The sequence below is a fragment of the Sciurus vulgaris genome (genome assembly GCF_902686455.1).
Source record: "Sciurus vulgaris genome assembly, chromosome: 1".
NCBI lineage: Eukaryota > Metazoa > Chordata > Mammalia > Rodentia > Sciuridae > Sciurus > Sciurus vulgaris.
In genome coordinates, this window is record NC_136461.1 from 123,468,484 (window position 1) to 123,483,848 (window position 15,365).

Sequence of the window (15,365 nt, forward strand, 5' to 3'; positions counted from 1 at the left end):
TAGTTAGCCAAATGTTGGTGCTATAGAGGAGAATTGTAGCAGGTTATGGAAGCCTAGGCATCACATTCTCTGGGAGTCAGGAAGGGGAGGTAGAGATTAAGAAGAACTGTATGAGAGAGGCTAGAAGAGGAGTGTTATGGCACAGTCACAGGGAAGAGCATGTACAGAAGCCCTTGAATGTGAAGAAATAAAGTGTGTTTTGAGCAATTCCTGTCCACCTACCTCCTGTACTGCAGTTTAATCCAGGGCTTCACACAACCTAGACAAGGGATCTACCACTGAACTACCTCACCAGCAAGGAACTTGAAAATAATTGGAGAGGCCACTGATGTGAGACCATGTAGACTGTGTAGGTGGTGCTGAAGATTTTGATTGTCATCTTCAGAGCAGATGGAAGCAAACATGGGAGATTCTTAAGCAAGGCAATAAAAGGATCTAATTTGCATTTTAAAGAGATCTCTCTGGAACTCTTGTGGAGAGGGTCTCAGAGGCAGTAGAGAAGCCAGAGAGGAGGCCATTGTGCAGCTTAAGTGATAGGATAAGATTTTCTGGGATCTGGTGGTGGCAGTGTAGACAGAGAGGTGGAGGGGAGAGAATTAACAGCCTCAGTCACTGATAAACTGGTGATTAATGGAACAGCCTTTCAAGGATGATACCCAGGTTTTAGGCTTGACACACAGGTGGAATTCCTGGGGACTGATAATCAGGATAAGGAAGCTAGGGGAGGAACACCATGTGGGGGATGGACAGAAAGAAAGCATGAGTTTTCATTTTGGAAATTGTTCCTCCAATGCCCAGGCATTGGACCAACTCACCTTAACCTAGGAGCATTTGGAATTCAGTATTCTGAAGAAGAGGGAGATAAAGGAAATGTCTCATTTGAGTGAAACTTCCCACAGAGCATCAGCCTTTGGCTGAAGGCAGGAAGTTGTTTTTGCCTGATTCCTATAGGCAGTAACAGAAACCTCCATTTCTGAAGGGTGTTAGCTCAGCTGGGGGATGAGGTTCAGGCCCAGGGGCCAACTTTCCAACCTCAGGTAGGAGGCTACCCCAATAGGTTTAGTTTACTACAGAAATGGTGGTGATGTTGACCACCAAAGTTGAGTGACTTTTAAGGATCACCCTCCAGCAAGTGTTTCTGATTTCAGACTGTCACTCACATTTTGCCTCAAGACAGAGGCTTAGGACTGAGTGTGGCAGGGCATCCCTGTAATCCCAGCTACTCAGGAGGCTGAGACAGGAGGAATGCAAGTTGGAGGCCAGTCTCAGCAATTTAGCAAGACCTATATCAAAACAAAAAAAAAAAGGGGGGGGGGGATGAGGATGTAGCTCAGTGGTAGAGTGCCCATAGATTTGATTCTCCGTGCCACGAAAAAGAATTTTAAAAATTAAAGATAGAGGCTTGGGGATAGACCAACATTAGCTGTGGACGTAATGGCTGATTACTAGATACTCTCGTTTGTGGTGTCATATATGTAAAAAAAGGTGTATTCACTTATCACACCCTCTGGATTTTGTCCTGAGAAGTTGGCTTTTGGATCCTTTCTTTGCTTCCCTGGTACTGTTGTTCTCTTCTTGATTCATGTTGTTATTGTTTTGGTAATAGGAATTAAACCTAGGGCTGCTTTACCACTAAGCCACATTCCCCGCCCTTTAAAAATTTTTTTTTTTTTTTTTTTTATCTTGACACAGACTCACTAAATTGCAGAAGGTCTCACTAAGTTGCTGAGGCTGGCCTTGAATTTGTAATCCTTCTGCCTCAGCTTCCTGAGTTGCTGGGATTAGGGGTGCCACTGCACCTGGCTTGATTCATGTTTTTAACGTAGATTTTTAACTTTTATCTAGGAGGCATAGCCCTGATTCCTAGTTTGTATGTCCTTTTAATCTCTTTGGCTAACCTTAAGGTGCAGTTCAGTGAAAATGGGTTATCTGCTCCATACACATTCTCAGAAGGGCATATTCGTGATTGTCTGCACAACTGGAAAGGAAGGAAGAAGAGTAAGTGTGATATATTAGTGGGTGTGCAGTGTGAGGTGGGTGGGTGGCTTGGAAGATGTGTGAGCACATGTATACAGCAAGTGTGTGTGTAGGCGTGTGGCGTGTGTGCACACATACCAGCTTGGGTGGGGGCTGATGGAGAGAGGCACTTGTCTAGCAAAGATGTTAGGTGTCTTTAATGTGAGTCGTTTGCACACAGAATTCTTCTGTTCCCTTGTGAGGAAACCCTGAAGCTTCTCCTTCCCTGTATCCTGCCTGCTTCAGCTTTCTCTGTCTAGCAGTGCCCCTCCCTGAGGAGGGAGAGATTGGTTTGGGTGCCAGGAGAGGGAGGGGATGGGTCCCCTGTGGGTGTTTGTGTTTAGGCTCAGTGGTGGATTCACTGGGCAGCAGCTTCTTTCCTGGGCTGGCAGGGATCATCGTGGTAGGATGGTACTGTTTCTATGCTCCTCCATAACAGGTGAACTTGCTTAGTCCTGAGGTCCTGACCCTCTTGTGATGGTGAAGGGAAACACAAGCCCCTAAAGGTTTGAGTTCCTGATTATACAGAGTTCAGGGCAGGAGAGATCAGCCATGTGGCATTCCGAAGACGGAGTGTGGAAACTGTCCCCTGGACTAGAGGGCCTTTGAAGTTGGGCAATCACAAACTGGGGCCTCATGTCATTCCTGGCTGTGTGGGTCATTGACATATTGACAGACCACGTGGCCCCAGCAGAGCTCAGCAGGGAGAAATGCTAACCATAGTTAAATCAGACCACATCATTGGATCTAGGGGCTTTGTTTACCCCAGTCAGTTGTAAGGTCCTTTATCAATACGCATGTTGCTCCCTGTGTACCATGGTGATGCTGTCCCCGGGCATGCTGCTTACCAGTCAGCTCATTGTCTGTTCGGAATCATGTTCTTCAGTGTATCAGCACAAACTGTGGATCAATACTAGGGGAAATCCATTTGCAGTATTTAGTTTTTGAAACTCTCCTCACTGGCCCCAGGCCTTAACTCCAAATGTGGGGAAAAATTTTATTTTTCCAGTCACAGGAAATAACTTTCCTCCACACATGGCCATCCTGTCTTCTTTCTTCCTTCCTTCCTTCCTTCCTTCCTTCCTTCCTTCCTTCCTTCCTTCCTTTCCTCTTCCTCCTCCTCTTTCTTTTTCTTTCTTTTTTTTTTCTTGGTGGTACTAGGGATTGAACCCCCAGGGCAGCTCTACCCCTGGACTACAGCCCCATCCCTTTTTATTTGATTTTGAGATAAGGTCTCACTAAGTTGTTCAGGCTGCCCTGGAACATGTGATCCTCCTGCCTCAATCTCTCTGGGATCTCCTAGATCTCACTGGGATTACAATTGCAGTGGCACCCTATAACAGTCCTATTCTTGCCTTACTTATTAATGCAGTCTTTGCTTGGGTAGACTTTAAACTATTATGAGGATGTTAATTTCTTGGATATATCTTGCACTATTTTTATGTGATTTGTGTGTAAACAAGAAAAGCAAATCTCAGTGAGTCTATTTAATGACAGTCAATATTATATGTGCTTCATATGTGTCCATATGTGTTGGATTGTCCTCTTTTTTGTTTCATCCTTATAAGGAATGATATTTAGAGATTATCTGTACTGGGATGGGGATATAGCTCAGTTGATAGAGTGCTTGCCTTGCAAGCACAAGGCCCTGGGTTCAGTCCCCAGCACCACAAGGAAAAAAAAAGTTGAGATTATTTGTACTTTTGATCCAGCAATCTCACTTCTAGGAGTCCAGCCTAAAGAGCTACTTGGGCAAGCTCAAAGATTTGTAGAAGAGGTGACATCATGGAAGCACAGTGACATTGCCTTAGGGGCCCATCAGTAGGGAAGCTGTTAAATGCATGAGATAGACTTGTATGCAGTGGTGTAGAAAGATGCCCAAATTATACTAAAAGTAAACAAACAATCAAAAACACAGAAAAACAAGTTGCAGAATAATGTAATATGAACCTTTTTACATAGAATGACTCTCCCTTGTTTCTATGAATATATGTTCTTCATGTACAGAGTGAAATATATCAGTAACTGTTGGGAGCAGGAACTTTATTCATTTGCTCTGCATATTTCTGTTATGTATTTGAATTGTTTATGGCAAGAAAATACTTATGTATTAAACACTAACTGTGTGTAATTTGGTGTTAAAATAAAAGTATAGTCAGTTTAGATATTTTAATAAAAACTATTAAAGTCAGGTGCGGTGATGCATGCCTGTAATCCTAGTGACTCAGAAGACTGAAGCAGGAGGATTGCAAGTTTGAGGCCAGTCTGGGCAACTTATCGAAATTTTGTCTCAAAAGTAGAAATTTAAAATAGCTGAGGATGTAGTTCAGAGGTAGAGCAGTATTGGGTTCAATCGCTAATACTGAAAAAAAAGTACCCCCAATCAAAACATCTTTTTGGTTTTTAACTGGGTGACTTCCAAAGGTCCGTCCAGCACTAATATTCTTAAGGACACTTGCCCTTCCTCTTCTCACTGTGTGTTTGCTTCCTTCCCACAGTATGTAGGAAGCCTAGATGTGCCGAGACCCAACAGCAGGGTGGAGATCGTGGCTGCCATGCGACGGATCCGGGTGAGTGGTTGTTGGTGGGAATGTGTGGAGCTAGAATTCAAGCATCCTCGCTTCCGTCCATTTCAGGTAGTGCTAGAGGTGCCAGATTGGATGGCTACACACTTTGCAGGCCCCAGATCCCTTCTCCCTGTATCATCCAGGAAGTGATTCTGAATTAGATGCTTGGTTTTGATAAAAGACCAAGGTTAAAATGTATGTGCTGTCTGAGGGGTACCATCTTCCCTTTGTGTGTCGTGCAGCTCTGCACACTGTGATACACAGTGGTGGTTTGTCAGGTAGTGAAGGAGAATGGAGAAGTGTTGCTTGTACTGAAAGATTTTAGGGAAAACATTTAGTAATTAACTAGCTGAAAACTGACTCAAAATGGTTTTTGAAAACCAGTTTATATGGTGTAGAATATGAGATTTGCTTGATTTTTAAGAATATATGTGAGATTTCAACCAAATTTCCTTGGTTGGCTGCTTTGTGTGAATTCTCTTCTGCCATTTTGTGTACCCCAGAACAATTTATTATAAATTCCAACCTGTTGCTTTCTACCTGGGTACGCAGAGCAGAGATTGAATGAGAAGCAAATTGTCTTCTGTCCACTGTGAAGGCAAGTTGTCCATGTGCTCTGCACTGGAACAGGAGAAATTACCTTAGACCTGTGCATTTTAAAGGTAGGTTTGGGATTAGTCAAATGGATTATGATTTTTTTTTTTTAAGAAAATTGGTTTTAGAGGTGACTGCATTAGTCATCTCTGGATGGAGCCTGGGTTGAACTTATTACTTGTGTCCTTTAGAAAAATCTCCTACCTAAGTGGGAAGCATATAACTAGAGCTGGGACCTTTGGTTTGCTTTGTTAGTTTTACTTTCAGTCAATTCTTCATCTGATCAATGGAAACTTCAACTCAGTCACAGCAACATTGGGAATAAAATAAGCTGTTCATTGCCGTTTTTCTGAGCAGTTCATCAGCCTAACAAAATAATTTTTTAGTGACTCAGTCCTCCCATCTTTTTAAATTATGAAGTTGAATTTATTGAGACTACTATTAAATATTAAATATAACAATCCTGTTTTTCATGGACTTATGAGCAAGTAGCTTCAAAGTACTTTCACATGAGGAATTTCCTTTAATGTTCACAGCAAGCTGTGAAGTGGGGGATCATGTCACCTGGATTTTCTAGGTTAACTGAAATTCATAGAGGTATAGTGAGGTGTCACGAAGGTCCAGGAAGGGACAGATATATGTCCTGAATAAATGCTTTCATTTTGCCTCATGGGAACTTGCTAATTTCTATCCTTTAGGCTGCAGGCTTGATGATCTATATTTCCAGGCTGCTTCTTCTCTTCCTTTGCCTTCTGAGATAGAAATCATAGAGGCCTGTCAGGCTCAGAGGCACACATCTGTCATCAGAAACTCTGGAGGCTGAGGCAGGAGGATCACAGGGTCGAGGCCAGCCAGGGCAACTTAGCGAGACCCTGTCTCAAAATGAAAATAAAAAAGGATTGAGGATGTGGCTCAGTAGTAGTGTACCCCAGAGTTCAATCCTCAGAATAAAATAAAATTTAAAAAAATAGTAAAATTAAAACATTTATAAAAATCTCAAGGGACTTGTCTAGGGAATATTTAGGAGTGTTATTGTTAAGATTTTTGCTGTTATGATCGCAAGGGCTTGCTCTGGAGCTGGCATGTCGACCAAAGAAAGTCCTTTTATTTGTATTTGACTGAGGATGGAATATGTTGCTAATATCACTCTGGTTATGAAAAGTAGTATGTCTACAAATAGTAATAGCTACTTATGTGTCAGGTGCTTTGCTAGGTGTTTTGATATTGAAACAATGTTTTATTATTTAATATTTGACTACATGGGATGAGGCTATTGTTATTACTTTTTAAAATTTTTTTGGTACTTGAGATTGAGCCCAGGGGCACTTTACCACTGAGCTATATCTCCTGGACTTTTTATTTTTTATTTTGAGACAGGGTCTCACTAAGTTGCTTAGGGCCTTTGCTAGGTTATTAAGTCTGACCTCAAACTTGTGATTCTCCTGCCTCAGCCTCCTGAATCGCTGGGATTGCAGGTATGCACCACTGCACCTGGTTTATTATTTCATTTTACAGATGATGACATGAAACTTTGGGCAGTTAAATAATTCTAAATCAGGCTGCTGTAAACAGGTAGAGGTGGGATTTCCTCCCCAAGACTCTAATGGCCCTTTCAAATTCCTGCTGGAGGCTCTTTGTGACACTGAATGAGTCATGGTCACAGCTGGAGAGCTGGAGAACCAATACTTAGGACATGGCAACTTCCTAGTAAGGGAGTCAATGGCAAAAGCACAACTGGCTTTTTTTTTTTTTGGTTGTAGGGTAGATTGAACCCAGGGATTCTCTACCACTGAGCCACATCCCTAGCCTTTTTAAAATTATGTATTTTTGCAGTATTGGAAATTAAACCCAGAGAGTCTTTACTACTGAGCCATACCCTGGCCCTTTTTGCTTATTTTGAGACAGGGTCTTAATAAATTGCCCAGGCTGTCCTTGAACTTGTAATCTTCCTGATTAACCTCCTCATCTGCTGGGATTACAGGAGTGTACTACTGTGCCCAGCTAGAAACACAATTTTTCAGAACAAACAGAAACACAGGAAAACATCACTTACAAGCAGGGGAAGGCTGGACATGTGATCCAGAGGCATTTGGGGCTTGACTGGTCTCTGTCTCCTATTCCTTTATCACCTGCCAGTCCTTGCAGCCCATGTGCCTCTTCTTGCAGGCCCCTTCCCTAAAGCTGCTTCCAGCACTTAATGAGCAGTTCATTAAATTAGAGGGAGAAATTAATTGGCCAGAAAGCTGTTTGGTCTGTCTGTCCACTGTCCAGTCTTTTGTTTATATTGGCCACTATTAATTGCAAGTGCTCTGATTGCATGTCTTAACCAAACCCTGCAATTTACTGCTAAGTCCAGGCTGTTAGTGTGCACCTGCCCCCCACCCCTTCTCTCTCCCTCTCGCCTTCTCTCCCTCTCGCCCTCTCTCCCTCTCTCCTTCTCTCCCTCTTTCCCTCTCTCTTTTCCCTTTCAAAAGCTATTTGGGTTGTAATTACAGCTGTCAAGAACTAGAGCATGGGATTTCTGCGTAAAGGACTATTTCTGACGTTATCCTTTCATGTCAAAGGGTGTCAGGATAACATTGGGTAGGACACTGTTGGCTTGGGTTGCTGGGTGCATTTGTGGGCTCCAAAACCACAGGCATAGAACTTGGCCAGAGCAGTGGGTAGTTCTCTAAGATCAGCAGTTGTGATAAGGATCACAGAGCATTGCATGCATCTTGCCATGCTGTTTAGATGCTCATTTCTCTGATCTTGATTGGGAGCACTGTGCTGCAATGTAGCAGAGAAGACCACCTCTGTTTTTCAGAGGTAGAAGCACTGAGAGAGTGAAGAGTGAAGTCTTCTGCGTAAGGGTGTCCACATTCCTTCCTGGAGCCAGGGTTCTAGCAGGAGGATACATTTCTGCTCCTTCCCCAGCCCTGCACCCAGTGTGGACTCTGAGCTAACTATATGGACTCTGTGATTGGTACTTTTCCCTTTCCCCCTTCTTCTCATTTGTTCTTTTACCTTCTTGAATGATATCTGTCTTGGGAATAATTTTATTTTTAAAAATGCTTTCAAGATTTTTTTATGGTTGTTAAAAACCCATAACATTGAATTTAACTTTTTAAAAGAGTGTATAGTTTAGTAATGCTGAGTATATTTACACTGTTGTACTGTAAATCTCTAGAACATTATAATCTTGTAAAACTGAAACTCTGTGCCCATTAAATATAATTCCCTTCCCCTCTAGTCCTTGAGAACCACCTTTCTACTTTCTATAATCTATTTTGATTTTTTTCTTGGTACTGGGGTTTGAACCCCAAAGGTTCTGAGCTACATCCCCATTTATTTTTATTTTTATTTTTTGAGATGGTCTTGCTATGTTGCCAAGATGGGCCTAGAATTTGAAATCCTCCTGTCTCAGCCTTCCAAATCACTGGGATTATAGGTATGTGCCACTATGCCCAGCTGGATTATTTTCAGAATTTTCCATTTAATAGTTTTGGTCCATGGTGAGGGTAATTGAAACCACAGATAAGGAGGAACTACTGTATTCATATATATTTGTAACTCCCACATTCACAATGTTAAACATGCTTTTGCATATATTATTTCAATTTATCAGTCTAATGTGTTTCTATTTGTTAACTTGCTTTAATGAGAAGCAGGGAGGGAAGAAGGGAACTGGGCTTACCTTCCATGTCTACCATAGGTGCTTGTGTGTTTGTTCATTCATTTGTCAGGTATCTTTGAGTTCTTATTCCATTCTGTGCCCTGTTGGGAGCAGTACTCAATATGCAAGACGGGGGCATGAATAGCTATGTATGTTATTAGGAAAGGGGCAAGAAGAAAAGAAAGTGTGCAACTGAGTTGAATCTGGTGGCACATGCCTATAATCTCAGCTTCTCGGGAGGCTGAGGTCAGACTGGGCAACTTCATAAGGCTTTGTCTCAAAATAAAAAGAACTAGAGATGTAGCTCAGTGGTAGAGCAGCCCTGGGTTCAATAGCTACCAAAAAAAAGAAAGAAGAAAGAAAGTATGTAACTGGAAGATCAAAATTCGTGGGAGACAGGGAAGGCCTTGTGGGGGTACTAAGGGATGGAGTTCATTGGTGATCAGTAGCTGCTATAGCCAGGTAGCTCCTGGATGGGGCTGTCACAGCTCAGGGAGAACCTGCTTCTTCAGGGAGGAGGAGATTGTTAGAGAAGCTGAAGTTAAAAGGGTCTAATTTGGAAAAAAGGAGGGGTGTGCATTTTAAGAATGATAAATTCATCTACTTAATTTCTTCCTGGTTCACATAGCAGTCTTTGAATCTCCAGTGCCTGACAGGGTGCCTTGTCGCTGGCTCTTTGCGGTTCCAAAATCCATGGATATTTGTCACCGCCTGCAGCAACAACTTGCACGGGTCTTATGGGTGGTGGAGTGGAAACTGAGGCACTTCTATCTTTCTCTTTAGTGCACTGCTTTCTTGCTTGTTTGTTTATAGAGGACAGAGGAAATGAGGTTTACTTGCTTTGAGAGGAGAGAGAGAGAGACCCCGCTTATCAGAGAGAAAGAGACTTTGCTTAAGAGAGAAACTTTGAGAGAAAGACAGGCTTTGCTTAGAGCTTAGAGGAAGAGACTTGCTACACCTTAAAGTCCTGCATCCTGTGAAACTAAGGGTACATCCACCCAAGGTGCCCTAGTGATGCGTCTCAGTTCTCCGTTCTGCGATCTGCCTTCCGCCGCTGCCCCTACTCGCTGCTGTGCTGCTTTTCCCTACTAGCGGCCATCGCGCGTTTCCTAGCTGCTTTTCCCTGCGTGTGTCTTCTTCTACTGCTTTTCTGCTAATGGCTGCTGCGTCTCTGTCTCGCTCCACCTACGCTTATATCACCTCCAGGAGGCGGAGAGCAGGGCCACGCCTCTTACGCAAAGATTAGGCAAGACGCTCTGAGCAGGCAATTAGTGCTCGAGAACACATGCGCATACATTGTGTGCGTGGACGAGAAAATCACCTGAGTGTGCTTATGTCAATTAACCTCCTCACTGCCGATGTGATCAGGCGCCATCCCGGCGCCGCCAACATGGCACAGCCCCCAACAGTGCCTGACCTTTGTGTGTTGTTTCTAAATTTTGGATGGGGGTTGGTAGCAGTACTAGGAATTGAACCCATGGGTGCTCTACCACTGAGCCACATTCCCTGACCTTTTTATTTTTTTATTTTGAGGCAGGGTTTTACTAAGTTGCCCAGGCTGGCTTTGATCTTGCGATTCTCCTGCCTCTGCCTTCTGAATTATTGGGATTGCAGAAATTTGCCACCATACACACCTTGTTCCCAGGTTTTAATACCAGCTTCTATCATTTCACTTCTTGGCTTCCTTGGGAAGGCTGTGCTGTGTCATCAGAAGAGCTGGCAGTGAGGAGTAATGAGAGTGGGGTTAACTTACCCCTTGACTTACTGTGTGACATTGGTGAGGCACCCAGCTGCTGTTCTTCTCATTTCTCTCATTTATAAGAGAGAGCATGACACTTTTTGTTCGTCTCTCTGGTGCTATTGTTGAATCTAAGATAATGGGTGAAAAAATACTTTAGAAACCATAAAGGGCTATTTATATTCATTGGTATCATTTTTATACCTTCCTTTGGGTTTCAAGGCATTTCACAAATGCAGATAAATATTCTGAGAAATATTGAGCTGCCTCATCTGTCTACTCTTAATAGCCAATGTCTTTTTTCAGGTTTTAGTGCAAACACCCCTTCCTTGGGGAGGGTTTCCTGAGTAGGTCATCCTGTCCTCTCAACTCCCTGAGGCACCACAGTCCTCCCTTGGTAGCACTAGGAGCAACTGTTTCCCAGTGTCTTTCACACAGCCGGTCTGTGCTCAGTAGACATTATTTGAGCGATTGAGCAAATTATGATTATTATTTTTTGTGGTACTGGGGTTTGAACTCAGGAGTACTCTGTCACTGAGCTGGACCCTGAGCCCTTTATGTTTTATTTTGAGACAGGGTCTCACTAAGTTGCTGAGGCTGGCCTTGAACTTGTGATCCTCCTGCCTCAGCCTCCCCAGATTGCCAGGATTATAGGTGTGCACCACAATGCCTGGCAAATTACAACTGAGTGAGTAAATTAGTCTTATTGATAACCATGTGACAATAAGGCAGTGAAACCAAGGGAGGTACCACTGAGTTGTTTTGAAGTCAGACTAAAGCAGTTCTGTAGTTTGGCCTAGAGCTCTGGTGTGGTAGAGCCAGGCTGTCAGCAGGTGCTTCCTCCTTTACCTTGCAACTTGTTGAAGGATACAGTTATCCTGGTAGCTAAAGACCAGATTGGTGGCCACTGAAACACCAGGGGACAAGTCCCTGCAGTGGAATGTGGCACAGCCTCCTGGAGATCAGTACAGGTGTGACACTAAAGGAATTTGTGCTAGTGGCCAGGTGACACTTAAGCTTTAGTCTCCTGTGTGGGTCTTCTGGCTGTGGGCTGGGTGCACTCTTGTCCACACCAAAATAGTGCAGTAGGGTACTAGAGTTTCCTATTTAACTTGACTTGATTACTCCAGTGTGGCTCTCAGGAATGGTGTTAGTCCATGGCCTTGAACAAAATGATCTGGTCACCAGGAATTGGCCAAACCCTCCCTTCCCTGCAGTTTCATTCCAGCATTGTACACTCTTCCAGAAATTTCTCTCAAGGAAAACAAAAAGATGGAAAAAAAACAGAAAAGACCTGGGTATTCTCTTTGACTTTTTTTTTTTCCCTCCAGAAATACTGGAGATTGAACCCAGGGTTCATGCATGCCAGGCAACTGCTCTACCACTGAATTACATCCCCAGCCCTGACTCTGAGTATTCTCTTGGGAAACCATGAGTGAAATACTCCTGGGAGCACATCCAGGGACTGGTGGCTTGGTGGAGGCAATGTCTGGGGATGTGGATGCCTTATGTCTGCACGTGTTTCCTTCCACTTGGTAGTATGCCTTTGTGCATGACCTCTCTCCACACATTCAGCCTAGAAAGTTTGACCACTTCTTAGAGGCTTTGTCCCAAAGTCACTCCATCCCTTTTTAGAGCTTTCTCCAAGGTGGCTCCCCTCACTCAGCACCCTTCACTCCTTTGTTCTTAACTGATTAAATTCCAAGTTTTCTTTTTAAATAATTTTTGGTACATTATTATTATACATAGTAGTGACTTCATTGTTACATACATATTTGTACATGCATGTAACATAATTTGGTCAATTTCATGCCCCAGTAGCCCTTTCCCTCTCTTCCTACCTTTCCTGGTTCCATTCTTCTACTCCACTTGTCTGAGTTTTAAGTCTTGTGACTATTGCAATGAAATTGACACAGGTGCATTCAAATAGGTTGGAAATCATAATCTGGAGCTAAGATATTCTTTCTTATCATTAAGGATGAAAACAGATTGTCCTATAAATAGGACACTGTAACAATATAGTAACTTTTGCATATATAAGCCATCCTATAAATAGAACATTGGGAAAATATTGTATATGGGACAAAATTATTAATTGTTCTTCTTTTTGTCCTAAGTTTAGAATTAACAAATCCACCTCCAAAGAGCTAAAGTTGTGACAAATTTCTTACTCATTGTGTTGGTGAGGTCTCATCACTTTACTATGCTGCTGTAACAAATTACTAGCAAGATTGTGGCTTTAAACAGCACCAACTCTTTTATCTTATGGTTCTAGAGGTTGAAAGTCTGAGATGGGGCTAACCTCAAGGGGTTGGCAGGGCTGTGTTGCCTCTGAGAACTCTGAGGGAGAATCTGCTCCTTTGCTTTTTGATATTCTAGAGTCTGCTGCATCCCTTGGCTCTTGGTTCTCTTCGTCTTCAAAGCCCAGGATCAAACCTCTGGCCCTGCTTCCTGTCTTACATTTCCTCTGCCCCTGACTCTACTGCTTGTGCTTTTCACTTATGTGGACCCTTTGACTGCCTCCTCCTCAAATTCAGAGTAGCCTCCCTTTCTCAGTGTCCTTAAATTAATCACACCTGCAAAAATTATTTGGTTATATAAAGTAACATTCATGAGTTTTGGGGATTAGGTCACCAACACCTTTGAGGGGATATTATTTTACCTTCCACATGGGGTTAGAGCATTAGGCTTCTAGTAGGAATTGGAAAGATTCCACCCCTTAATAAGGTACACTAGTATTAGAATCAAGAAGAACTAAGTTCGAACCTCCATCCTTCTATTTACTTGCTCAATGGCTTTGGACAAAATTCTTAACCCATCAGTCTTTGTTTAATTATCAATAAAATTGAGATAATATCTTTGGCAATTGGATTTTACAGTTAAATGTGGGTGAAGTACCGGGCACATGAACTCCACACCATAAATAACAGTTCCTTTTACTTCCTAATTACTGTGTGTTGGGCAAGGACAGTGGGGTCAGGAAACCATACAAGTTGGCTGCCAGGCACACATAAGCACCTGATAAAAGTTAGCTATTATTAAAGACTTTATTCACTTTGAGGCCAAGTACTTATTTTCTTTAACCAGTCTGTAGGTTAGTGTTTCTCAAAATGGGTTCTGTGACTCTCTTGGAATTTAGGAATTTCTTCTTAAGGTTTGAGAGTTCTCTGTAAGAATTTTAAAATGTTGTGTTTTCTTTTGATCTTAATACAAGCGAAGTAAAGTAAGCCTATTCTGAGCAGTGTCATTTGATTTTATCCTTCACAATTGTGTTTGTTTGTATTTACTTCTGTGGGCACCAAATTGTTCTTTTGTAATTGTTATGTCCTCTCAGAGAAGAGTGGGAGAACAGGAAAGTTTTGTTGTTGTTGTTGTTGTTGTTGTTACTGGGGATAGAACACAGAGGCACTTAACCACTGAGCCACATCCCCAGCCCTTTTTAATATTTTATTTAGAGACAGGGTCTTGATGAGTTGCTTAGGGTCTCACTAATTTGCTGATGCTGGCTTTGAACTTGGAATCCTCCTGCCTCAGTGTCCCAAGCTGCTGGGATTACAGGCATGTGCCACTGCACCCCATTTAGGAAGGTTCTTAATATGTATGTAATGAATAAGGACATATGCCTAGCTTTTGCACATGGTTACGATCTTACAGTACTTGGAATAGAGCAAAGTGGCAAAAAAGTGTATTAGACAGAGCTGATACATAGCCACATGGTGCAGCTACTTGAGTTGCTTATGGATGGTGTTTGTTCAGTATCTCTTTTGATTTGGTGTTTGAAATTCTGAGCATTTGACCTTAGTATTCTTATGCTGAACTCAAAAGAACTTGGGAAAGGCCAGATATGGTGACTCAGGCCTGTTATCCCCAAAGCTCAAGAGGCAGAGGCAGAAGGATTATAAGTTCATGGTCAGTCTTATCAACTTAATGAGATGGTGCCTCAATTTAAAAAGAAAAAAAAAAAAAAAAAAAAAAAAAAGGCTGGGGATGTAACTCAGTGGTAGAGTCCCCTGGGTTGAATTCTCAGTATGGAGGTGGGGGTGGGGCAGAGGATTAGTTAAGGTTACTGCCTATTCCTGTTGAGAGCAGTGATATTTCATTTAAAAAAAAGTCTTCTCTGACATTAGGACTTTATTTGAATTTATTGGTTATATAACTTGTGTTTAACTTATAAATTTGTATAAGGCCTATATGTAAAAGTAGTTTATATCTAGCTTTATGTTTTACATATTTAAATGATATAATTTGCCAGCATTTTTTTGGGAAATGGCTTTATTGAGATATAATTCACATACTATACAATTTAACCATTTAATGTATACAATTCAGTGGGCTTTAGTTCATAATATCATGCAATCATCACCGTGATCAATTTTAGAACATTTTCAGGACCCCAAAAAGAAACTCTGCACCTCTACGTATTTTTTTTTTTTTTATTTTTGCATTACTGGGACTTGACTACTAGGCAAGCACTCTCCCACTGAGCTACACCCCAACCAACTCTGCACCTCTAATCTGTCATCACCCAATGTCCCTAGGGCCCTCAGCTCCAGGCCACCACTAATCTCCATCCTGTCTATATGGATTTGCCTCTTTCAGACATTTGATATAAATGACCTCATATAATATGTGGTCTTTTGTGTCTGGTTCTTTCACTTGGCATTGTGTTTTCAAGGTTCATCCATGTCGTTGTATGCATTAGTATTTTATTTCCTTTTTTTGCTGAATAATATTCCTAGTATGGGCACACTATATATTGCTTATTCGTTCAAATACTTTTTTTTTTTTTTTTAAA

General features: G+C 42.1%; 1 protein-coding gene across 4 annotated transcripts in view; it reads left to right on the top strand.

The window, feature by feature from the left end:
• The window catches only part of LOC306659173 (uncharacterized protein C1orf226), a 332,178-nt gene that overhangs the window by 88,558 nt on the left and 228,255 nt on the right, over positions 1 to 15,365 (top strand). For all 4 annotated transcript variants that reach the window (XM_079136582.1, XM_079136583.1, XM_079136587.1 and 1 more), the window contains one exon: positions 4,515 to 4,586. In XM_079136582.1, coding sequence (XP_078992708.1) covers positions 4,515 to 4,586 — 72 coding nt within the window. The remainder of the gene's footprint in view (positions 1 to 4,514; positions 4,587 to 15,365) is intronic.